The 25,818-nt window shown below is 24.7% G+C and overlaps 1 protein-coding gene across 1 annotated transcript in view; it reads left to right on the top strand.

Annotated features, from left to right (window-relative positions):
* The window catches only part of LOC129605238 (otoferlin-like), a 98,864-nt gene that overhangs the window by 29,741 nt on the left and 43,305 nt on the right, over nucleotides 1–25,818 (top strand). The window contains exon 2 of the mRNA XM_055514867.1: nucleotides 22,056–22,587. Within this exon, the coding sequence (XP_055370842.1) occupies nucleotides 22,509–22,587 (79 nt within the window). The 5' untranslated portion in view covers nucleotides 22,056–22,508. The remainder of the gene's footprint in view (nucleotides 1–22,055; nucleotides 22,588–25,818) is intronic.

Raw genomic sequence — 25,818 nt, 5'->3', positions numbered from 1 at the left:
ATTTACATAAATTGTAAATTTTACAGATAACAGTAACAGTGCACCGCGACCAGCATAAAAAATATAATGTGCCTCTTCCCCATCAGGTTTGGGACACGCAAATACAACAACCCCTCGACGACTATCCCTCTGTTGAATTCGAGTCAAGTTGAACTAAGTGAATTGTGTAACTTAAAAGGTTCTGCCGATCACAGCTCCGCCGCGATGTATACGTAGTTCCCCACAATTTCCCTTCCTTTGCAAATGAGGACCGCACAGTTTCCGAGAAGATGCAGTGAGATTCGGTTATGCTTTATGCCCGCAAAGCTCCGTCTAGTGAATGCTTTGCTTCGGTTTCCTTTTAAGTTTTGATAAATATTCTAGATATTAATAAGCATTTTACTTTGTACTAGAATCAAATCTTTGAAAAAAGTTGATTTTTTTATCTCCTATTTCTTCAATTTAACAATCTTCGTCTTACTTCTATAAAAGTAAAAATATGGCAGTAATTAAAAATGTTATACCTGAACTAATTAATTTGCAATTTAATTATTAGTTGAAGATTAATCCTAAAAGTATGCAATTTCTATGATAAGATATGTGATAAGATAGTTTTAACAGAGCATCATTTTGTTAAATATTGTTTGTACATGTATAAAATACCAAAGTTCCAGATTGAAATTTGTTAAAGAAAAACATGTTTTTTTTATAAACCAGGATTTTAAACGACTTCATTTTTTATTAAGAAATTTGTAATCATAAATTAATTGAATATTAGTATACATATAACCTGTAACATGAGTTATTTTTCTAAAGTACATTATTTAAAAGTATACAATAAATAAATAAATCAAAAATCTACGATTCTATATATTGGGTTTTAAACGTTAACACATTAAAATAATGTAAGACCTATAGATTAATAAAACTAAGATATACTTACGCACATTATTGAAAAGAAGATAGCCGGAAAACTTTGTAATATAGTTAGAAAAGTTTCATCTAAACTTTTATACATCCATATATTATATTGTAGGTATTTATTTATTTGTAAAAAAAAATTGTATGTGTAATATGTGGAGGTATATATAGTATGCCTTGTGAGCTCACTATAAATATACATTATATTATATGTATGTATGTAAGTACAAAAACCTGATATTAATTTATATTGTCTATCTTAAATTATAGTAATTAAATAAAAACTTGACATTTACAAATCAAAAATAATAATTAACTAACAATATTAAATACTTATGTGGGTAGTATCGGAACACGCACAAGTTATTAAATGTTAATAATATACAGGTTAGTAAAAATGAATAATAATAGTAAGATAATAAAAATCAGTTAAAATTTCAGTAAGTTACTTTGAAAACTATAATTATTATAACCTTAAACTTCAAATTGTGATATCCGTGACAATGTATGTTCGAAGAGCCTTATTAATTTGCCTTACCGTTTGTAACGCTAAGGAATAAATGTCTGAAATATCGACATAAGTGAGGTTTTTGATCAGCGTCTAATTCAGAGTGGATTTAACCATGCCTGTCCGTCAATCGGGCCTAACTGAAAAACTAATTGAACTAAGCTCATTAACTAAACTTTCACAAATTGTTTATAATACTAAATACCGCAACCCTATTTAAATTGAATATGAGAGTTATTAGGATAGTTGCCCTCCAACTTTAAAAGTCATTTGCTCATATTTTAGAAACTAACGAAATTAAAGTACTGAAATTTTACATAAATACGGTAATACGGCAACTGTTATTATCGTGTGAATGTATTTTCAAGAATGTTATAAATCCACCAATAGAATAACAAGTTCGTACAGGTACCACAGAGTTGACATGATCAACTCATTTTTCTATTAAATTTCGGATATATATATGCACGTACGTTTCGGTACATAACTATATACATATATGCGAATATTTTAAAATTCTTAAAAAGCTTTAAAAAGTTTAAAGTATTTAATAATTGCAGGGGAAATTTTAATATGATCATTTTAATAAAGAATTATATAGAATATGTCAAAAGTTAAGGAGTATAGAAAGAAATACAAAAAATATTACCGCAAAATACATGCACGTATGTGAAAGGGAAACAAATGTTTTATAAGAAAAAAAACAATGAAAAATATGAAAAGTTTAACCGTATTGTTTTAATAAAATACCGTTTTAAATTTTGGCATATACATATACCTATATTGTACTATGTTCCAATGGATGTGTGTATATTTATGTACTTATACGTATATTTCAAATTATATCTTTAATATTCTCACAATATTATTCATAAAATATACGAAATAGATTTCAAAGTCAAAAAGTTTTTAAAGGCTTCGAGCATCACAATATTTTTTTATATAATTGTATGTACAGATATTATGTTCATATGCATTGTAAATGTTGCGTGTATAACATAGTATAATAGATATATAATATAATATAATACTTACCCAAAACCCATAATAAATACCGTGGTACTAAGTGTATCACTTTATTCAAATATATATCAATATATGAATTCTTGTATTATTTTTAGTAATATTATTGCATACAACAAGGGAGGTATTATAATTGTACTAAAATTCCAATATCGAGCTTCAATCGGTAATTTAATGGCCTTGTACGTGTTGAGGTTTGTTGTCTTTAAGAAGATATAAGATATTTTGAGCTGCTTATCTATCTGTTTCTACTGTTCTGTACTTCAATTTCAGTTAAAGCAATTTACATTGAAATTTATATTTTATTTGCCTTTATTGTTAAACATTAATGGTAAAGTGGGCCAAAGAAAATTGAACTTACATTATACTTTCTTTTAGGATACAGTGAGTCCCAATTTCTGGCAACGTAACTGACTACGTATTACATCTAATTTAAAAAAAATCACAGAATGCAGTTATATAATTAAGCAGGTCATAAGGAAAATATTTCCTACAATAAAACAAAATTTATAGATGGAACAACTAATAAGCATTTTAATGAAATTATGTTTCAGAAACTTGATTTTGGGAAGGCTTCTGTTTTAGCTGTTGTTTTTTCAGTAAGTTAGACTCGTGCTATTGTAGGTTTATTTGCATATTATGCTGTAAATTCGCGATACGTGTAATCGGTCATATGCTATTAATATTAAATTTTTACATTTGCAAATATTATATATAAAATATAATATGTATATATATATAACGAAATTCTATATATATATCACGAAAATCTAATATAATACTTTTCGCATTTTCAATTTTTAGTATATAAAATGTTGAAAAATACTTTAAAATTCTTGAAAATTTTCTCATTACAAATTTTTTTTTATTTTTCCTGTGCCTCTATATATATATTATTACGGTGGATATATATGTATAAAACTTTTTGTTGGCGGTTAACAGATGAATAAATAATTTATTTTGCATTTATAAAGAAAGCAAAATATGTGTGTGTGTGTGTACGAGTATATTATTATTATACGTTTTCAGTTTATTATAAAATTATTATAGAGAAGGTTTATTATAGCTCAAATAATGATTTTCATAAATCTCTAAATAATGCACACATGAATGATTTAAAATGAAAAGAGTAGACACAAGTTAATGTTAAAGTAATGTAGATTTTTGAAATACCAAAAAAAAAAAAATTATGCATACTTTTAAAAGTTGATTTATTGTTAAATAGAAAACTTTGCTTTGATTTTGTTTCAGAATAAAAAAAAACAAACCTCCAGCAAAAATAAAAGTTCTTTTGTTTTTTTCAAAAACAACTTTTCAGAATTTCACATTAGCGCTGAATTATAGTAAAAACATAAAATATACGCACATGTAGATGTATGGTATGGCATGGCTTTGTTTCGAAATCCTTTTAACGCAAATGTCAACTGGAAAAAATGTATTTTATGAGGTTTTAGTAATTTGCTGCACACATTAAGAACAATTTTGTCAACATGATTTGTGAATTCTCATAACACATTTACTCTCTCTGTGTATTTTGAAGTATAATAAATCAATGAAAGCTTTTGTGGAATTATGTTATTTGTCTCTGGTATATACGCGAATGTTATGCATACGTTATAGTTATTAATAAAAATGGAGTGTAGTTATTTTGCTGTTATTATTATTTTGCTTGATACTGTTAAGATATAATAATATTTTTTTTTTTTGATATTTGTATTAGAACAACAATTAACTTTTTTGTACAAACATGCAAAATATTGCAAAAAAAAGTTGCGGAATTTAGTGGAAAACAGAAAAAGTTTTTGGAAATTTTATGAAATATCATTACTTGAATTGTAAAAGATATGGCTCTTCGACTCTCTTCCATAGTTACCATTATTCAAAAAGACAAGAAAATTATCAAAAGCCAGTAGTCAAGTCTTATTCGAAGCTCTGGAGAAATCTTCCGGTTGTTGAGCAAGCGAAAGGGCTTCTGGGTAACAATAACAAAAGGCGGCTCTGTAATAAAATTGCGATAAGAAAAAAGCAGTTGAAATTCTCTTGAGACACCTGACAAAATTGGGTTTTGATTAAATATTTAAAAACATTCTTGTATGCAAAAGTATAATAATTCTCTCTTAAATTTTACTAAACAAAATATAATAGATTTCAGCAAAGAACATTTTAATAGTGAAATTGTGAGAACTCTCTTATCTCTCTCGCCAATATTGATATTTTCTTTGAATTTCTTTAAAATAAACAAGTAAAAATTATCTCTTCCTGAGTATTGTATGATTAATGTAAAATTGTAGAGAGAAATAAGCATTCACAAAATAAATATTGTGCCATACTTTTCTACAATAAATTATGATTTTAAACCATAATTTAAAGAAGAAGTAAGAAGACTATAATGATAGAACAAATTTGTTACAAAACATTTTTAATATTTTCTTTAAGTCAGTTTTACTGTTCCTTCCTTCTTTTATGTTTGATTAATAGGTTTAATGTATGTGTTAAGTAGGTTAGAACGTTATCGTCTAACGTAGTTGTAATTTCAATTAAAATCAGGTTAACACTTAAATATTAACTTTTCATTTAAAATACCAACAGAATGCATTAACTTCGCTCCCTTCTCTAATTCTGTTTTTAAAATATTTCTATAAACATCTTAGTATCGTTTACTTAGAAATGAATAGTATTGGTTATATAAAAAAATTTGTTTTAAATACTCCCGAATTCCGAGAGAAGTTTGCATAATTTTAAAATTCTAGATTAAATATTTAAACAGCAATTCAATTTGTACAAATCAGCGGAAGACTATAAAAAAACAACAAAAATTTTTAAAAAAGTTTTTTGAAATTTTTACTCTCAAAACTTTTATCTTTATTGATGTGCAGGAACTTATTTTTAAACCAAGTAAAAACGTTTCATTCGGTCTAAAGTACCTGAATTATACCCTGCACCTTGATTATCTGAGAATGAAAAATTGTTTTTGAAATATGGATATGGCTAAATTAATCAAATTACAAAAGCAACCGCCCCTGGCAGAAAAGAAACAATTTGTAAAAATTCGGTGATGATTTCTTCATTCGTTTTTCAGTTAGCAATCGGTAGGACGAACGAACACGTTTCAAATGCAAAAATTTTTTCTGAACAAGAATATGCTCATACCGTTGAAATGGTATTCTGCCTAATGGGCTTATATTATTCCTATGGTCATAACAACTCTTTTTATTTTAAAAATTAAATTTTTTATATTTTCTATACAAAATATTTCAAATTATTGTTAAATACGGAAAACTTTTATTTTATATATTTATAGAAAAAAATTATTTAATAAAAAAAACAAAAAAAAAATAAAAAGTAATGTAATTGCTTATGGACCCAAACGGATGATAAATGTAGTTATACAATTTTTAAGAAACCTTACATCCGTATACAAACATTCGTACGTACGTAATGATAGACAATGAAAATAATGAAAATATTGCCTCTTAATGTGCAAGTACATTCATGTTACAGGAGATTCTATATGTATTCTATATGTACATTTGTACATTTATTATTTTATTATAATTAGAATGAAAGCATTTCCTTTTATTATATAATATATTACTAAATTATATGTGATGTTATGGTATGTGTTGTATACATACTTCCATTTTGCAAATTAGAAATTTTTTTCCATCACTAAAATATCTAAATTTGTAACATTTGCATTTACATTGAAATATCTAGAGATTAAAAGTCCTTGTATGTTTGTAATGTTCACTTATACGTCAAGTTCATTCCATATTTTAACAATTTTTTTTTATGTTCCTGTGGATATATAGGGAAGACATTCATTTAAAAGTAAGTATACTGGTATTATCAATTAGTGTTTTATATCATAAAAATGTTAACTAAGAATACATACATATATTAACTATAATATAGTTATACAGACTGATAACCTTATGGTTATTAAGCAACAACTTTGTATTTCATCATATTTTTGAATAATTCAGAAAAAAAATTTGTTTTGTAATTTTATAAACACTAACTTCCAGCCGCACTCTTAGCTTGTAACACCTATAGTCCCTGTAATAAAAACCTGTACCGTCAAACTATTTCCCTCAATTTTATTTAAACGTACCATTAGATATGCCTCCTATTATTCATCTGAAATCATTTTTTTTTAACTAAAAATATTGTTTGAATTTTTTGTATTAAAGATTTTCCAATATTTTAGTTGTCATTGTTTCGTTGTTTTTGTTATACTACAAATAGGATCACAACACAATCAGATACCGAACTACTTTATTACTTTGAGCAACATCTTAAATATAGCCGAAAATTAGTAAACAAAAGATGTTGCTACTATCTTTTTATGTCTATGTCACTTTAAAATATTGAGCGGCGAAATTTCAGAGTTAAAATAGAATACAGATATTTAAATGAGACTGTTTAGAAAACTTTACCGCGAATTTAGCTGCCGCCGGTAAAATAGTCTAAATTCCTATTTTACCGCTGGCGTTTTTTTTTCACATTATTTCTTTCTACGTGTGTGTAATACTGTAGACAAAATACTGTACAGTTGATTTTGCCATTTCGCGCTCGCTCTTCTTCTGAGTTATGAAAACGAAAATCGACTGCTTTGGTTCTATTTTTACAGTAATACCGGCAAATTTATTTTTACCAATTTCTTTTGAAATACACGGATAAGTAAACTAATATTGCTAAACATCCAAAAAGAAAGAGAGAATTTAAAATTTTGTTTTCGCTCTCATGTTATCTATATATTATATATGTAATTATCGTCTATGTCGTTTACTCTAAAAATATTTTACTTTAAGTAAAGTAAAAAATTAGTGCTATTATTTTAAAAAATAGAAACAAAAATTATAGGACAATGGAATATAAAAATTATTTGTTTCCAAACAAATTCTTAAAATATTCAAAAAAAAAAATTATTTTATTGCCACAAATTTTAGATTTTTTGACAATAAGTATAAAAAACACGAAGTTTTAAATTTCAAAGTCCTTTGTTTTACATACGTTAAAATGTCTGTAGATACATAAATATTTTATAGAATTTTATTTCAAATAGATTTTATAAAATCACAAGATACCCTTATATTATAAATTTTAAGTTGAATTTCTTCACCGTATAGGTAATCTTGAAATTTACTTACTCTATTATGTGTCATTTATAAAAAAAAATTGAACGTTCCAACTTTGTACGCCCCATTTTATGCAATCAAAATTGTTATCATCGAAATTAAAGAAATAAATTGCTAGCTATGCAGCTATAAAAATTTTCCCCCAATTTTATTTATTAAATCTGTTTTTTATTTTTTTAAATCCTAAAGGAATTTTTAATCAAATAGAAATTGTAATTTTTATTTTATAGTGAATTGAAAAAGGTTTCAATATTGATTTAAAATTATTTTTTATGTTATTTTGTATATTGGTGCAAAAGTCAAGGTTATATGTGAAAATTGAAAAATTTTATTGAATCAAGGGTAGAACAAAATAAAAAAAAATCATCTCAAATTATTCATGTAAATTAAAAACAAACTTTAATATCATCCTTAAATAGATTTTACGAGTACATCTGAATGACTACTTCCTGCTTAATTTTTTTCTGATTTTATATTCTTCATTATGATGGTTAATAATTGATTAATTAATTAAAAAAGCCTAAAGCAGAAATATTTTTCTTTAAAAAATTTTTTTGCATGAGCACTATTACAACTCGTTACAATTTCCGTATTCATACATAAGGGTATAGAAAATATTCTTTTAAAACAAAATTTAAATTTATATAACCGAGATGAAGGAAAAAAAAACATTTTTTTTTTAAAGTAAATTTTCCTTATTGTATGCCATTTGCCACATACATTTATGAAATTTCCAAAATGGAAATTGTTATTGTACATGAGAAAGAACGAGCACAGCTCACATAGTTTGTAATATAAAAAATGATTTTGGTTTTGGTACGAAAATAAAAAATTTTTGAAAGAAAAATTTTCCCTAAATATATGCACGCTGTTAAAATATTCTTGAACTATAGGGTGAATTTTTTCAGTATTTGATTATTAAATTTCAAGTAAAATGCAAAACAATTGCAAATTTTCAGGTAATTTTCATTTCAGTCGGTAAATTAATCGTTGTAATTCACTTTTTCCCATTTAATTACATACAGGAATTGGTTAGAACCACAATAAATATGGTCAAAAAGTTGAATCACCTTTTTGCATATATAATGGCAGGATTGTAACCAATTTCAACTTTAAATGTTACTTGCAAGAGTTGTAGTATTACAGCCAATCCCGCTTCCTACAAAAGAAGTTTTAGAAAAGGCGAACGTATTCATAATTAAAATTTATTCAATATTACTCATGACAGAAAAATTTATAAAATTTATTACTAGAGCGCAGTTCGGGTGCCACTCTCTTTAAATTAAATTTGGAACCGCACTTCCATAATTGAATTACGATACAAATTAGTTTGATTTTACGTTGACAATTGCTACGAATTACGCTGGCAGTATCGAAAATTAATAATCACCAAACAGCAACAATATCACCCTATATATAATATGTTAGTATATACTTTTCATTTAGAAATCTATGTATATAAATATATGTAATGCACATAATATTATCAAACATAAAACTTTATTTTCGTTAAATAAAATATAAATTGTGTGTGACAATTTTAACATTGAAACAAAAAAAACTCGGATGGTAATATCACGGGACTCATACGGTCAGGTTAACCTTAAATGATTTTATGTTGAACGTGTGGTTTTCTTGATTAAATATTCAAATAAGGAAACTTATAGTCTTGTATATTACTTTATGTATGTGTATGTATGTATATATGCACAATGCATAGTCATAATCTTTCATATTTACAACTTTTAACATTTTTAATGAAAAAATTCCCGTATATTCACACATATACATATGTATATACATAATATTGATGTATGTATGTTTGTGCATAAATGTATACATATTGAATTTTCTTTATAAATTTAGAAATTTTATGTTAGAATCCTTGATATCGGTTTGTTTTGTTGTTGTTGTTATTGTTGTATAATTATAAATTCAATCCTTGGATTTTCTTTTGATTTAAAAATAAAATAAAAAGAAAAATTAAAACTTTAAAATATTTTTCTTTATAATTTATTAAGTTCTTAAATATCATAAATAAATTCTCACTCTAAATGTGGGTTTTTCCCATATACATAAACTAAGTATAAGCATGCAATGAATACATAAGGTTTTTTAAATTTTTTTTTTTTATTCTAAATTTTTTATTTCTTTTCCGAATATTTAATAGAGTTTTCTATTTTTTTTTTGTAAAAATTAATAAAAAAAAATTTGTAAAATATGAAAATCGTGGTATTTATTAAAGATTTATTTTCAGAAATAATTTAGAAACTAGAGCAAAAAAAAATGCCATTTATGAAAGCCTTGGTGTATAAAACAGCACACATCCTTTTAAAATTTTAATTCTAGAACCTTACATTTACATAATTTTAGGTCTTAGTATTATAAAAAGGATTTTTAATTGGATAAATTAATCTTCTTATCAATGTGGGTAATAATTGTGTAAATGTGGGTAATAACTTCAGTAATATAGCTGAGTTTAGAATCGCTTAATTAATTCAACTTTCAGGGAATACGGGTATAGCTCTCAATGTGAAAGCAGTAACTGTTGAATTATTTCACTCAAATACTATTGGTACAAGCAAGATATGAAAATGCGACGGGGCTTATGTAGTGCCGAAAACACAAGTGAATAAATTCGCATTTCGAAAACTACAAATAGTAATGCTCAATGAAATAAAATTGAAAGAAATTTAGTTTTGTAAGAATTTTAACACTAACATTATACTACACTGTACTACCATTAGACAAATGAATCAAAAATATAAACAAAATCTATGTTTTCGAAGTGCTATAATTTAAAGAAGAAGGGAATAACATACAAATTTTCTCCTACAAAAACTACTTTTTATACTTAAATCAATATGCTTACAGAATTTCAGCTTCCTATTTCGTATTTGTAAGAGAAGAATATAGAACGAATAATCCGAATCAAAATAATAAGTACATTTTTTCAAAAATTTGCTAAAATTAATTTATTTTTCCAAGAATTGAATTTGTGCAAATGCCGTGACAATAATTTTCTTTCAACTTCAGTATTTTTTTTTGTCCAAATTTATAATTTTAACTAGAATTTAAAATTTTATTTCACTATATTGATTAAAAATTTCGTCATTATTTGAACTCTAAAATTTAAAATAGTAGGAAAAAAATATTTAAAATTAATTTTAATGTAAAATGTTATAAAAGATTTTGGTTGTTCTTTTTAAATAATTTACCAAAAAGAGAAATATTAAAGCTGAAATTTAAATTTCATGAGGGTTTTCACAAAAAAAAAATTCTAGTGAATCAAATTGTGAAGAATGTTTACATGTGAATTAATGTGTAGGTGCCTTCATTACAAAATTTATGTTAACAATGAATCAATTTCATATAATTACAAATTTTTCTTAATCATATTTATTGCTTTCAGAGGAAAGAATAATGTATAGGCGTCTTCAAAAACAAAGAAATTTCATATACAAGTACAAATAAATAAAAAACAATTTAATATTTTTAATATTTTTATATTGTTTATACATACATATTATGTAAAAATGCTTTTTGGATAAAAAAAAAGTTTTCTCTTTCAATTTTACATGCAAAATCAATGAATTTTTTAATATTCATACCGTATACAAAGTTCAGGGAACGCAAAGTATACATAATTTGTATATTAATTTTAATATTCTCAGTTCAGTTCAGAAAAATATAAATTCCAATATTATCAGATTCTTATTTTCGAATTCTTTGTAGATTTATAACAGAAATGGTTTTCTCGTAAGTATATAAAGCCTGTTATATACTATCTACGAGTACATACATACTTTATTTTTTTTTGATTATTCCCAATTTCTTTTGTTAATTTTTCGCTACAGTAATCCAATAATATGAGAACGAAAAAAAAAACGATATTATAAACTAATCAAAAACACAACACACATATACAATAATAATAATATCAAAAAGGATAATTCCACATGAGATTTCAATAATTTAGTATGTGCACTATGTCTGCAATTTATAATTTATTTAAAATTTATTATTTATCTTATCAAACTGCAAATTATTATACAGGTGTAAGTGTATACTAACTTTTTAACAATAATTTTTTTAAAAAATTTTAATTTTATTCACGAATGACTGGCCATTTTGTAATTAAAATATTAATAAATTTTGTGTACTTAAATATGACATAGACTATGAAATTTTCGAAGTTCATTAAAATTCTCCCAAAAAATCGTTCATATCTTTACTAAGAGAATTTATTAACTTTTATAAAATTTTTCTAAGCAAAGCACTCGCGTCTTGTTGTCTTTTTGAAAAATGGAAGAATCAACAAACAGGTTATAAATAAATCAAAACTTCGCATAGTTATATTTTTGGTTGTACGAGATTATGAAACGAAATAACCATGGATCGAAATTTCATTCTCTTTCATTTCTGTATAGGAGATCTAATAGTATCTAAGATAAGTGTTCTCAGTCGCTTCTCGTCTTTTTATATTCCTGTTCTAATTATTAAATTCTCATATATCCTATTCAAATGAACCTTTCTTAAACAATGACCACAAAATCTTATAGTTTTATTTAACTTTATTTTTGCATATTACCACAGAATAACTCAGAAAATATTTTAAGAGCAAAGCATTATGTTTATAGTAGGTATTTTTTATAATCCTTAAGTAAATATAACAGTAAACAATACGTGTGTATATGTAAACATAATAATTTCCTATTATGAAATCCAAAATAATTCGTAGATGATGTATTTTGGGTATTTGGAAAAAAAATTTTGAATTTGTGAATAGTTTCATATTGACCTGTTATACATTTCATTATATAAAAATATAAACAAATTACTTTATTTAGCTTCCTTCATAAACCGTTATTATGGAATATAAAATACACATACAAAAAAAAAATGAAACCGAAAAGCATAACGGAATAAGTGAAGAAAATAATAAAATTAAAATAAATGTTTGTTTTTCTCTTTTTTCTACTTCTTCTACTTCTTCTTCTGATTGTATTTTGTCTTAGGGTTTTACCGTCTTTAATGTTTGTATATAAAGCGAGTATCATACCTTTTATTATACTTGGAATGAAAATCAGTTCATCTTCTTTCATTATAACAAATTTTATCTTTTATCTTTATATTTTATAAATTTTTCATTAAATCCATAACGTATATTAGGGATAGGCCATAAGTCACTGAAAATTATTTTTTTAAAATCGAGTTTGATTCATAGAATTGGAGGGAAAAAAGTAAATTATAAAGTAGAATTAAATCTTACAGATTTCCGACATTTGCGCAAACTTCTGTTTTTTGATTTAAAAAATCAAAAGAACTTTGTTACTCTTTTGAGTGTTTAATTAGATTTCAATTCTAATATAATAAAAAGTAAATTATTTTATATTGCCAGCAGTGTGGCACGCTACGAGAATGCAATACCAATTTTTCAAATTGTTGCTTTTTTAATTATTAATGCAGACACTATCCGTGTATTTCTTGCACTAAAAATTCTTCAAATTTTTTTGTAATTTTAAATACTAAGTTTCGGCTAAACAAATATAGCTTCTCTATTTTAATCGCCGCTCTATAGAATATACGTTGTCATAAATCTCACAGATGTTGCCTTGAAGTTTAAAAAACAGAAAAATTGAAAATAAAAATTAAAAAATTTCAATACAATAAGAAAAGAAATCCCTTCAATGACTTATAGCCCTACCCCGCATATTACCACGAAAATTTTCTCAAGTCCAACATTTTTGTTAGTCCATTATTTTTGTACGTTGGCAATGGTTCTTTTCTGAATTTCTATTTTATTTTTTGTTTATCTTTCTTTTCCTGTACATGAGAACACCAACGAACTAACAAAAAGGCGAGAAAAAACAAGCAGAACATCAGGTGGGATAAATTTAAATCAAAAAAATCCGTGGCAGAAAAAAAAATAACCTTAAATACACAAAATATAATGAAAAATATAAAAATATTATCTAGAAAAATAACATAGAACTCGTATAATATAAGCAGGAATTTATAGTATCCTTCGCAATTTTTTTTATATTTGAGTGAACATACATATATAAACGACTAAAAAGTTATTATGTAAATGAGAAACTTTACCCTTGACCCCTTAATTTCCAATATTTCTTTAATATTTTGTGTTTTTCCTTTCAATTCCCTCCAAAGAAAGTGAGATTGAAATTTACAAGAAACAGAAATATTACAAATTATATCCTGTATACACAAGCACATACATATATGAATACTTATCTACCTACATAAAAAATTGTATACGAAGGATGAGAAATTATTACAATGACTTACAAGTATGTAATATGAAAGCTAATGTTCTGTTTATGGTTGTAATGATATCGCCTGAACTTTTCATCTTTTTTAAATTATCTTCAAATTCGCAACAGAAAAAACAAAATAGGCTATCAAAATTTTTTTGATTAAGATTGAGTAAAAGTTAAGCAATCTACATTTATACTGTGTTCAGCTTAATATAAAATAATAATAAATAGGGGAATATTACGTAGAACATTACATACTACCTAAGTGAATGTAGAATAATCGACTAACATTGATATGGGATGACTGTGTATATAAGCATATTTTGTAATTACATTTATAAAATCGACAAATTGCCTTGTCTAATTTTTTTTCTAGTTTCTTCGTTTTTTAACGCCTCTTTAATGAATAAATAATTTATTGATATTCAATATACATAGCTTCAATATTATACGGGAGGCGAAACATAATTGGATTTGTAAAAAAAAATTTCACATTTCATGGTAATTTAAAAAATAAAGTAAACCAAAAACCTTAATAATTTGTCAACCCAATACAAAAACGATGGCTAAAATATTATTGAAACTTAAATGTCATATTATTCGAAAAAATCCTTGATAATTATAGATATTAAAGTTAATTATTTAAATGTCAATAAAAAATGATTTTATGTGGTTTTAAACATTTGAAAATTTGTTGCAAGTGGGTTTATTTTTGAAATTACAAAACGAAAGCAATCGAAATTGTAGTAACGCAATTTTATGTATTTTTGATCATTAAAATAAGGCAATCAATTATATATACATATGTACATATTTAGTAGTAGGTCTACCTCCATGCATCTGTGGGTAAATGTCAATTAGTAAAATCAAAATTTATAATAAATGTGATATGAACCTTATTTGTAAATTTTAATGAAAGCAAATTGAATGATAATGCGAAAAAATTATGGTTTATTTTAATATTATTTTAATTAATAAGTGACTTAATTGACATAAAGTGAAGTATAATTGATGAATACATAGTTTATTGACAACTCAGACTGCTGCCAGCATTCTTAGAATCTTATATTTAGAAAACGTTTTTCAAAGCTATTCATGTTGGAAATTTTCATTTAATTTTTTCATCAAAAAAATTGTGAATTAATCGAATATATATAAAACTGTGAGATATCACAATTGTAGTCAATTCCCAATAATTTTTGAGTTCCCTTATGAGGTGTATAACACCCTAAAATTTCAACTTTTTCAATTGTGTCTTTCGAGTAATTGAGATAATTGTAGTTATGCACGTTTACTCCGTTAGATGACTAGATAGAATTAAAAGAACTTCATGTACTCATTCAGAAAAAAAAGCGAAATAATTAAAACATTAACAAAGTCAAAATTATACACTCTGTATTATTTTTCCCTCTCTCTTTTTTCTTTTATTAAAAATCCAATTATTTATATATATTTTTTAATGTAATTAATTTTAATTTATAAAAGGTAAATTAATTAAAGAAAAGTGAAGATAAATTTAAAGAAAATGAATTTTTATATATACATTAAGTAGAATGAAATTTCCTACCTTTCAATTTTATGCCTTTCTAATTTCATTAAAAAATTTTCAAAAAGAAAACAAAAATATTATTTTTTAAACCGAAAACAAAGATTTCTGAGTATCCTGCATATTTAAATTTTTAGCATCTCTTAATGTTCAAAACTCTCTTAATGTTTAATACTCTAAATATTAAGCTTTCCAATATACATACATACATGGGTATGAAAAAAACTTCAGATTAATAAATTAATTTTTGTTCATTTTTGCGTTCTATTTACATGTTAAAACTACTCATATGAGTAGCCAAAACTGAGCTTCACAATAATTACGAAATTACTACGAAAATATTTGAAAAATCATTCACAATAACACACTGCAGCTAATTTCTTTTTATATTATTTTCAACATGCATACACACGTTTGTTTTACAATCAACACACTCTAAGGCGAACAGCTCTTTTCAATTAATTTATTTTAATTTGTTCGCTCTCCACAAGAGAAAAGTTAACAATTTTATATTTTTATTTTTTCAGTTTTTCATTTTTATTTCATTTTTTTTTTTTAATTATTATTTCACTTCACATTTTCCGACATTTTAAATTTATTTCGATTGGTAACTCAGTTTTAATATTTAATTTATGAAAAATTTCATTGCCTACGAAAAAATTTATACGAAAACAAACAAGCCAAAACATAATCCAAAAAAATATCCTTAGGGATTTTGCATTATAAATTTTTCACCGTATTCAAATAATAAAACATGAATTTGCTATTCCAAATAACATTTTGATAATCCTTTTGAATTTGGAGAAATTACAGAAAAAGAAAAAACTTTTTCAGTTTTTATACTCATTCAAATTGTGTCTAATCATGTAAACATGATAATCGAATATTTTATTGTTGATGTTAATTTGATTGTATGCATATTGGAATTACATGTGTAGAGTGGAAGTAAAACATCCGGGGTAAATGTGGAAAATTGAACATCTCGTCATTTAGCATATTACAAAAAAGCAAAACCTCTTTTAATTTATTAATTTCAGTCTTATACATACTTATATCATACGTAGGTGCCTTTTATTCAAATTGAATGGTCATCCAATAAAATTTTATTATGGTGTTTAAAGGTAAACCAAAATCAAAATTTTATTATTGAAAAATCCTTTTTATGTAAAATAACATATTTTTATTAGATGTATAAATAACTTGGTAAAAAATATTGTTGCTTTTACTAAATGAATTTAAGAAAATTGTTTTATTATGTATTTTGAAAATTGTTAATTTAAATATTATTTTCGGAAATGGAATAATATTTAATAGGAGTATAAGAAATATGGGTGCTTACTCTATACTTAGAAATTGTAATATTGTGACGTGGGGTTTCATTATTATCACGAATTTCTTTGGACAATAACATACCCAACTATTACGAAAATTAGTATTGCACGCATCTAGTATCACATTTTTATTTATATTTATTTAGTGCAATTACGACACTTCAAAATCGTAATAAATACTTTAAAATTAGGTCTCTTAAAGCAACAGAGCCATTTAGCTACAAAATTTCATCAAAAAGTATTCTATCACTAAAAGTATTCTGTACTGTTCTCAAATATAATTTAAACTGCTTGATAGCATTGAACACTATTCTTATAATAAAAATATTAAAATTTATATTTTGAATAGAACAACACGACTACATACTAACACATACTATTTAAAAATTATACTGAAACTTCTTCGAATTTACATTGTATTTAATGAAAAAATTTTGAATTCTATATTAAATTTATAGCTATATTTGAAATTATACTTAATTGCTCATGTACAATTCAACTGTGCCTAATTAAATTAAAAATAATATATGCGCTAACATTAATTCAAAGTCGATTGCACCATTCTATGACTGCTATTTTAACAGGAAATTTGAATAATTTTTAAGGTTAAGAAAGACAAAAATATTTTTTACCTTCCTTTGTGTCGCTTTACAATAAATTATTATAATTTATATAAATTGCAACGGATTGTAAATAGTTCTACTGATTAAGTTAAAAATTACAGTGTTTCTACGAAATTTAAAAATATTCAAACACAAAAAAATATACCAGAAATACCTCAGAACTTAATTTAAAGAGTACAACCAAAAAGAAAAATATTTTTTTCTTTTTCAGTAGTAATTATTTGGTTTAATCTTTTCTGTTTTTGTTTTCGGTATATTTTTGTAATATGTTTGGGGCTGGCCATTGTGTAAAAATAAATTTTTGATAGCCCATAGTGTGATAATGTTTTGTTGTGTTATTATTTTTGTTTTTGTTCCTCAAATCCTTTGGGTCATTTACATTTTTGTAACCTTTTCGTTTTAGATGACTGGGATTTATTTTTTGATTTTGTTTTTTTTTCTTCATTTCTGAACGAACAAAGAAAAGTTTTATTATGAACTTACATTAGAAATAACCTTTATTGAGAAAATATGTTCCTTTTTCCTTTTTTTTTTTGTATTGTTTTGTTGCAAAAAGTATCATAGTCATGAAATATTAAATGTGGACTCAAAAAAAGACTCATATTAAAATATTGTGTATATTATGCTTGAATTTATAAAATAACTGCACGTATAAAAGTAAAAGAACCCAAAGAATTACTGAGAAGATCGAAATAAAAGTTGTTTTTTTTTTTATATTGTAAGAAAACGTAAAATTCTATTGTAAAATTGGTAGGATATTAGGTAGGTACCAGGAAATTTTTTCATCAGGCAAATTGGAATATTTTAGGAACGTGCTTTTAAAGTTTGTAGTATACATTAAAATTGAACCAGAACTCAATTTATTTGCTTTTATTATTAATGAAAAATGGTCATGTAAGACCAATATGAACTGAGCTGGTACGTTCGATTTAAGGACACAAAAATTTGCCACTACTTGTTTTACTTAAAAAAATGTGATAGCAACAAAGCAAATACCAAGCTTTAAATATTTAAAATAAACACTGATTCCACTTGTGCTTCAGTCTCTTTTTGCAAGAAGAACTAATATTTTATTGTATTAGTCTTTCTTGCAAGGAAAGGTTTATTAATTATGATTTGAATATTTAATTACTTCTTTCTATATGCAAATTAATATGGAGCTGTAAGCATGATCCAACATTAATAAAACAGTTTTTTGTATAATACAAATAAGTTATTTAGGAAAATATTTGAACATACAATTGCACCTGATCTCTTAGCATAAACACATACACACATATTTAATATAAAAATATCTTGTTCTTACATTCGAATAGGGAAAAAGGATTCTAGTAGAAAAGTTGAACATTTCTGTGTCATGCAAAAATGTAAAAATTAAGTTTTTGGATGTTTTAAACCCTAAAAGAAATAAATAGTCAAAAATCACACATTCTCGATTCAAATTTAAAAAAAAAAAAACAATTTTTTGGGGTATCATAAAACAAAATAATTGTGTAGGTTTTGAATGAATACAATAAAATTTAAATTAATGAAATAAAAATTAAAAAGTTTTCACAATTATTCAAAAGAAAATATTTTAAAAATGTCAAACTAAAAGTCGTTCATCAAAATATTTAGGGAATGTAGGTACTACATACCCTAGATTTTATAAAACTATGGTTTATATGCTCAACTTTTGTTGAAAAACTTTTCAAATTTCAAATTATTATTGTTAAAATAAAAATAATTCAAAAGTATTTTTTATAAAAATATTATTTTTCTGATGTTTGAAAAAAGTTTCCCAAATTATAAATATTTTGGCAATAACAATAATTTTTTCAGTAGGTATGTTAATATACTTCAGACACTACAAAATTATATAAGTTTTACATTTTATTACACTTTTGTATCATACATGGGTAGGTACACAATTGAATTACGCTTTAATAAAGTCTAACAATTGCCAATTTATACTTAGAACCGTTCATATGGGAGAAACCGAATTACACACATGCATACAAAAATATTCGTAAAATAGTTAATGTCAACTTTAAATTTTAAATTACTTTAATTTGAAATTTCTTACCTTAATTTTTTTGTTCTGCTTTTTAATTTTGTAATCGAAATTCCTTTTGTGCTGGCCATATACACATTACACAAGCGGATGAAACTTCAAGTACAAATCACATTCCAATAATCAGTCGAGCATAGGTTATAAGTTAACCTGCATTCCTAAATTTTCACTTAGATATATTATTCCAAATTTCCAAACAGTTAAAGTTCTCACTCAGATTCAAAGATGATTAATGAATATGGATTTTCAGATTCAAGTTATAGCATCGCATACATATGTATGTACGTACATACATTTAATAAAAGACCCCTTCAATGTTATCATTAACAATTTTTTTTATTTTCTACATTTTTAGTGTCTTAAAAAATTTATGTTGTATTTTAAAGACCTTTGAATAAAAAAACTAGTATAAAAACCGCGAAAGGCATTATTGTCAATCACAATTAAAAATTACTTGACATTCTAAGAAAACATTTTAGTTATCGACTTACCTATTTGTTAAATGTGCAGTAGTAAATGTCACTTGTTAAGCAATCAGACTAACAATAACCCCAATTTCTTTATTAAGCGAAGATCGTTTTTTATTATTTTTATCTTTCTCGCATACAAAATAAATATTTACTAAGGGGACTTTAAAGTATTATGTATCTTACATTTTTAAAGTGATACTTCTGTTTTGTTCTTTTGGAATTGAAATTTTATAAAAATCACTAATTTACATAAGGACAAATTAATAAAACTATCCGTATTACGCACAGAACTGAAAGCGGAAATATTATATTAAAACATATTTGCACCCCAAATCCGAATACCTTTAATATAATTACCATAAGTAATAAAATATTCAAGGTCTTTAAAAAAACATTGAAATAATGAAAACATTTCTCTACCTTTACTTTTATATGTATATTATAAAGATAACATAGAAGAACACCAGAATAAAGAACGCGAAAAGTTATTACAAAAACTTTCACAATATACTTTAGTAAATAAGTGAAAAAGTTTTTAAGAATATTTTTGGGCCTTAAATTTTGAACCTTATATTTTTAGTCTTCAACTTTTTGCATTATTATATGGTTCTAATTTTCTCTTCTGCCTTACGAAACTAAATTATGGTGTAGTAGTATTAAAGGTGAAATTCAGTATTAGGGGAAATTGGAAAATTTAATATCCAAACACAACATGAATATAAATATTTATTTCAAAATTATATGGGTAGTAAATATAATTTATATTAAATATGCATATGTACTTGAAACTATAAATATATATATGTATATACATATAAAAATTTTACATGAATATCAAAATTTAATTTTTTGACATTTAAATTTTTGTTAAAATAGAATGAAGTACAAGATAATAAGTATCAAAGAAAAAGTTTTGTTGAATTTGTAGAAAAATTCAAAAGTCATCAACCTTAATGGAAGTGTGAGATAATTAACTTGTAGAATGTAAACAAACCTTTTTGTTATCAGATGTCACAAAACTTTTATTTTATTGAATTTTTTTACGAGTTACTCTGAAGTAAATAAACCAAAATCTTATTAAAAAAAAGCGCTTTAGTCCTTAATCTTAGCGTATTTAAAATTATTGATATCTTCGTTTTGATGCCCAATTTTTATAAAACTTAGTGTACAGAATTCTAAAAAATTATTTGAAAAAATAGTTTCACATCAAATAAAGTGTTATTAGTTTTACTTATTTCTGTTTCCTTGTTTGATGTCTTCGTAATAAACAAAATGAATGAAAAAATTGTTTGTAGTTTTAAAATAATTCAAAATTTGTGCGCTCGTGTTTAAAAAGCTTTTACTTTGGATTTATTTATTTTTTTTTTTTTTTGCTTTGTGTACAGATGGCGTATTTGTATTGGATTATTTAAGAATTTAATAATTATGTCAAAACAACACAAAAATTACTACACTAATAGATAAAGCAAAAAAAAAAAACAATATAGGCCCCTAAGGGAACTTTAAAATTCATTGATTCGGAACTTTGTATTTTCAAATAAGAAATTATATATTTCAAAAATCATATACAGAAAAATTCTATATAATTAAATGAATTAAACCCCAAAAGTAAAATAAAACACTTGATTATGGATTTAAATACATAATTAATATGGTTTTTTTGGTTGATCAATTTTGTGGTTGATTGCATGTGTGTATTTATGATGCACATATATAAATATTTAAACAATATTTAATTAAATAAAAACAACATAAAATTTGAATTACTATTTTAATTAACGATAATAAAATAGTATCAATGTGACACCTTTCAAAATAAAGTTATTCTTATAAACGTCTCTTTTATCGAATATATAATTAAGTTAAGAGCAACAGCAACACTATTATTTATAAAACCAAAAATCATAAACAAACAAAAGAGAAAACAAAACACAAAATTAAGTACCCATCTCTTATCAAGTTGTCTATGGTGTTTTTCTTTTTCTTATTATTAATTTCATTCACAATAGAAATAATTCAAATTTCAAATTCAATTCCAATAAAAGTTTTTTTTTGCTTTTCTTATATGTATTTAAGAAGAGCGTCCTTTTACACAACAGTTTACTCTTAAGAAAAAAAAATTATTCCAATTCATTTAATATATAGCTACATACTTATATATATTTTTTCTTATTATTTTCAGATGAACTTATCAATTTCTTCAGAAATAAAAGAAAAAACTTTAACGACAATTATGTACCATTCAAGCGATCATTCAAGCATTGCAGAAGATGTCTAAGTGTATTTATATTACTGTATATAGCACAAAGGAAAAAATATTTTCCATCTCAAGCAAATAAAATTTTTGTACATAATATAAGTATATATATACATATGTATATATACAATGGAATTAATTATATGCAATAACTTACAAAGTTTTCTTAGATTGAACAAAGCAGCATCTTATAAAGCATGTCAAGGTTAAATATTTTTTGATATACAAAACACAGTAAGGGAGAAAGAGCGGACGCTTGGAAACTATTGTATATACAAAATATAGTAATTGTACTTTATGACTATAACTGTATTTAGAACTAATAAGTTGAAAAAATAAGGAAGCAACAAGCATCATCAAGGAAACAAATTAAACAAAATGTCTCTTACAGTTAAATTAATACAATTTCGTTTACCTAAAGCGAAATCGAATTTAATTGGCCGTGTGGAGTTTAGGGGTAAGTTTACCATTTTTATTTATCTATAATTTAATTTATCCATAATAGAATTTAATTTTTATTATTTTCATTGATAATTTAAACTATAAACTTATTTAAGCTCATTTAACATATTATTATGTACAACTGCGTTGCAGGAAAGTTATATCAGTTTGCCAACATTAGGAGAGCTTAAGATTTAAAATTTAAAGAAAGTATATTTATATTATTATTATTGCCTTTTATTGTTGTAAGTTATGCGTTAAAAGCATGAAAAGAGACCCTTTGAAAACAAGCATTAAGTTCTTGAATTTCGATCTTTCCAAGAAGTTTCCAATTCATCTTATTAAACATTGTTCTACAATCAGACAGTTTATCCAAAAATACTTTGTTTATGCTCTGAATATATTTTTTGAGAAACATTATTCCGTTGAAAGTTTCACGCTCCTTACTGTAATGAGATGAGTAGAAACACTTTGATCTACAAATTTTAAAGAGAAAACCTGTGTTAACAAAATAATGTTTCAAAAATTTTCCAAAAATATACGCTATCTACTTTATTTAAAAAGTATAAATTTCATTTTTCTTTACATTTCCCACTTTATTTTCAAGAGTATTTTCCACTTACCATTTTGTTTATTTTTAGAATCTCATAAACGATAATTTATTAAAAGAATTTTTATTTATTTTATTATTTTGTAACCGATGATTGGATTTAGACACATAGCTGTTAAAGATTATGAAAAGACTTTAAAAGATTTTCTATTGAGAAAAGGCTGCGAATTGTGATAAATATATTTGTGTGTGTATTATTTTAACATATTAACATATTTATGTTTAAAATAAATTCATCTTTCAATTTACCTTCGAAAAGGGCCAAAATCGTTACAAGTTTTATGCAGGAACGTTTTTTAAAATTTTAGATTTTAGAAAAATTAGTTCAATGTTGAAAAGTTCTCGAAAGACATTAAAATTTTTGCTCAATGGCATGTTTAAGTTTTTTGAACTTTATACTTTTTTTAAGCCTTTCATTTTTTAGACTCAAGTTCTTCATTGCTTTCAACTTATGTAATACGTATGGACATAATTGAAAATATTTAACAAAAATATTTGTGTGAATGAATAACATTAAAAATTGATATTTGTGTATTGTGCTGCGGTTATGTAATATAGTTATAAAGCTGACGCAACTAAAAACCAATAAAACACTTAAACGAATATACTTAAATAATTTATGTCCACAATGATATATGAAACTTGTATAATGTCATAATTTTTCTCGTGACGATTTCTAATCTAAAAACTTTAATATAAAATATTTTATAAGTATATCCGTATGTATATTTATATAAATAGTAGTCCGCCACTCAATCCTTATACCGGATATCCTCTTCCATTAAATTTATTTCCGTGATTTGAAACCATTTTCAAAAAAAAAAAAATTTTCGTTCTTGTTTGTTCTTTTAATATCATTTTCGTATGCTCTATGGCATCTATACACTTATAAAGAGTGTGCCTTATAACGTGCCCGATATTAAATATTTCTTGTTTTTCTTTTAACAATATGTGCGTTTACAGAATTGTAAGTACTTATGCCATAAATGTGTATTTTACACGAATATGTGTTTGTTTGTAATTTATTTACATAAGTATATTTTAATTCAAAATGTACACAATATACAAAATGTTCTCCTTTTAAAACAAAAATTAAACATTAAAATTTTAAGTTTTTCTTTTTTCAGCACTTTTATAAAAAAAATTGAAAAAAAGTATTTTTTAGTTTCACAGCTCTTCTTGTTCGTCCGTTTGTCCGTCTGTGGAGCTGTTTACAAAACATCTAAGCGTTTTAGGATAGAAAGCTGAAAGTATTTAAATTTACATATAAAATAAACAGATTTTCACTAAAAACTTAGAAACGTAGGAGAAAATTTTTGATACAGTTTTTCGATTTTCTTCTAGACGATAAGGTGAAGTAGTCTGAAATTCTAACAGTTTTTAGATAATAATAAATTGTTTATTTCGTTGGATTAAAATTGTTTTCTACCTGAATCTCCTCTAAAGGTATCGCTTTTCTGAATTTATAAAATTTAAATTTTCGGCACCTTATATTTTCGAAACTGAAAGAATTTCCAAATTTCTATAAATGCAGAAAGCAGGCAGTAAAATGTCATGCTCACGCAATTATATTGCTCTTGAATTTGCCATTATATTAAAGCGAAAGTGCTGCTATACAAACCATTGGTTTGCTTCAACTTTATTTCTTTCTGCTATCGGAATTGACACCTTAGAACATACATATGTATATACATACGTAGATAATACGCTTACATATGGGAATGGGCTTTCAATTGAGTTAATTAAGTTTATACAAATTAAATTGACAGCCTGAAAATGAAAAAAAAAATTTGTTTTAAATATTGTATTTCACGTGAAAGTAAATTACAAACAAATTTCAAAATAATATAGAAACTAATAGTTTCCATGTGTCCATCTGTCACAAATTTAATTTTAGTATTTGAATAATTTTAAAATAATTTTAAATTTTAAGGTTGCTTTAAAATTTTCATAAATACCATGCAGCATAACCATTCTTTTAATTAATTTTTCAAGCTTCCACTGGGGTCTACACATTATAAATTTTCACAAAATTAAAAACCAGACAGTATTCACAAAACTGTTTGTAAAATTGTAAAATAAAATTTTCACTTACTTTAATCACTTTATGCTTTTGATGTTATTAATCTCTTTTGGAAAATTTTTAGCACTTATTTTTCCTTTATAATAAAAAGTTTTTACTTCAAAATATAATAATTGTCTAATATTCACTCCATAAAGTTTTTGCAGAACCAAGTTTTCAGTTGAGTGAATATAATTTGTTTTCAGACAACTTAAAAAAAAATTGTTAAAGTTTCAATTAAAAAGCATAACCGTGAAACAAAAAAAAAAAAGCAAGAGACTCTTTTCATTAAGAGTCGTTGAATTGTAAAAACTATTAAGTGCTATTGTGTGTCAAAGTAAAAAAAATAAAAAAAGAACACAAAATATTCAACAAGACTACAATAATATTTTCATTAATCCTTTGAATACCCACAGGTATTTGTCCACCATTTCCAAACGTTGAATTGAACAAAATTCAAAATTTTTTCACAAAAAGAAAAACAACTTAAGACAAAGTCTGTTTGTTTGTCTTTAGTCGGCTGTTATTTATCGGTTTCATTACAAAATATTTAAATTTGATTTCCAATCATGTAA

This window comes from Condylostylus longicornis, unplaced genomic scaffold, assembly GCF_029603195.1.
Source record: "Condylostylus longicornis isolate FDR11 unplaced genomic scaffold, ASM2960319v2 ptg000013l, whole genome shotgun sequence".
Lineage (NCBI taxonomy): Eukaryota > Metazoa > Arthropoda > Insecta > Diptera > Dolichopodidae > Condylostylus > Condylostylus longicornis.
Note: the sequence above shows the minus strand (reverse complement) of the source record. Positions and strands in the feature narration are given on the sequence as shown.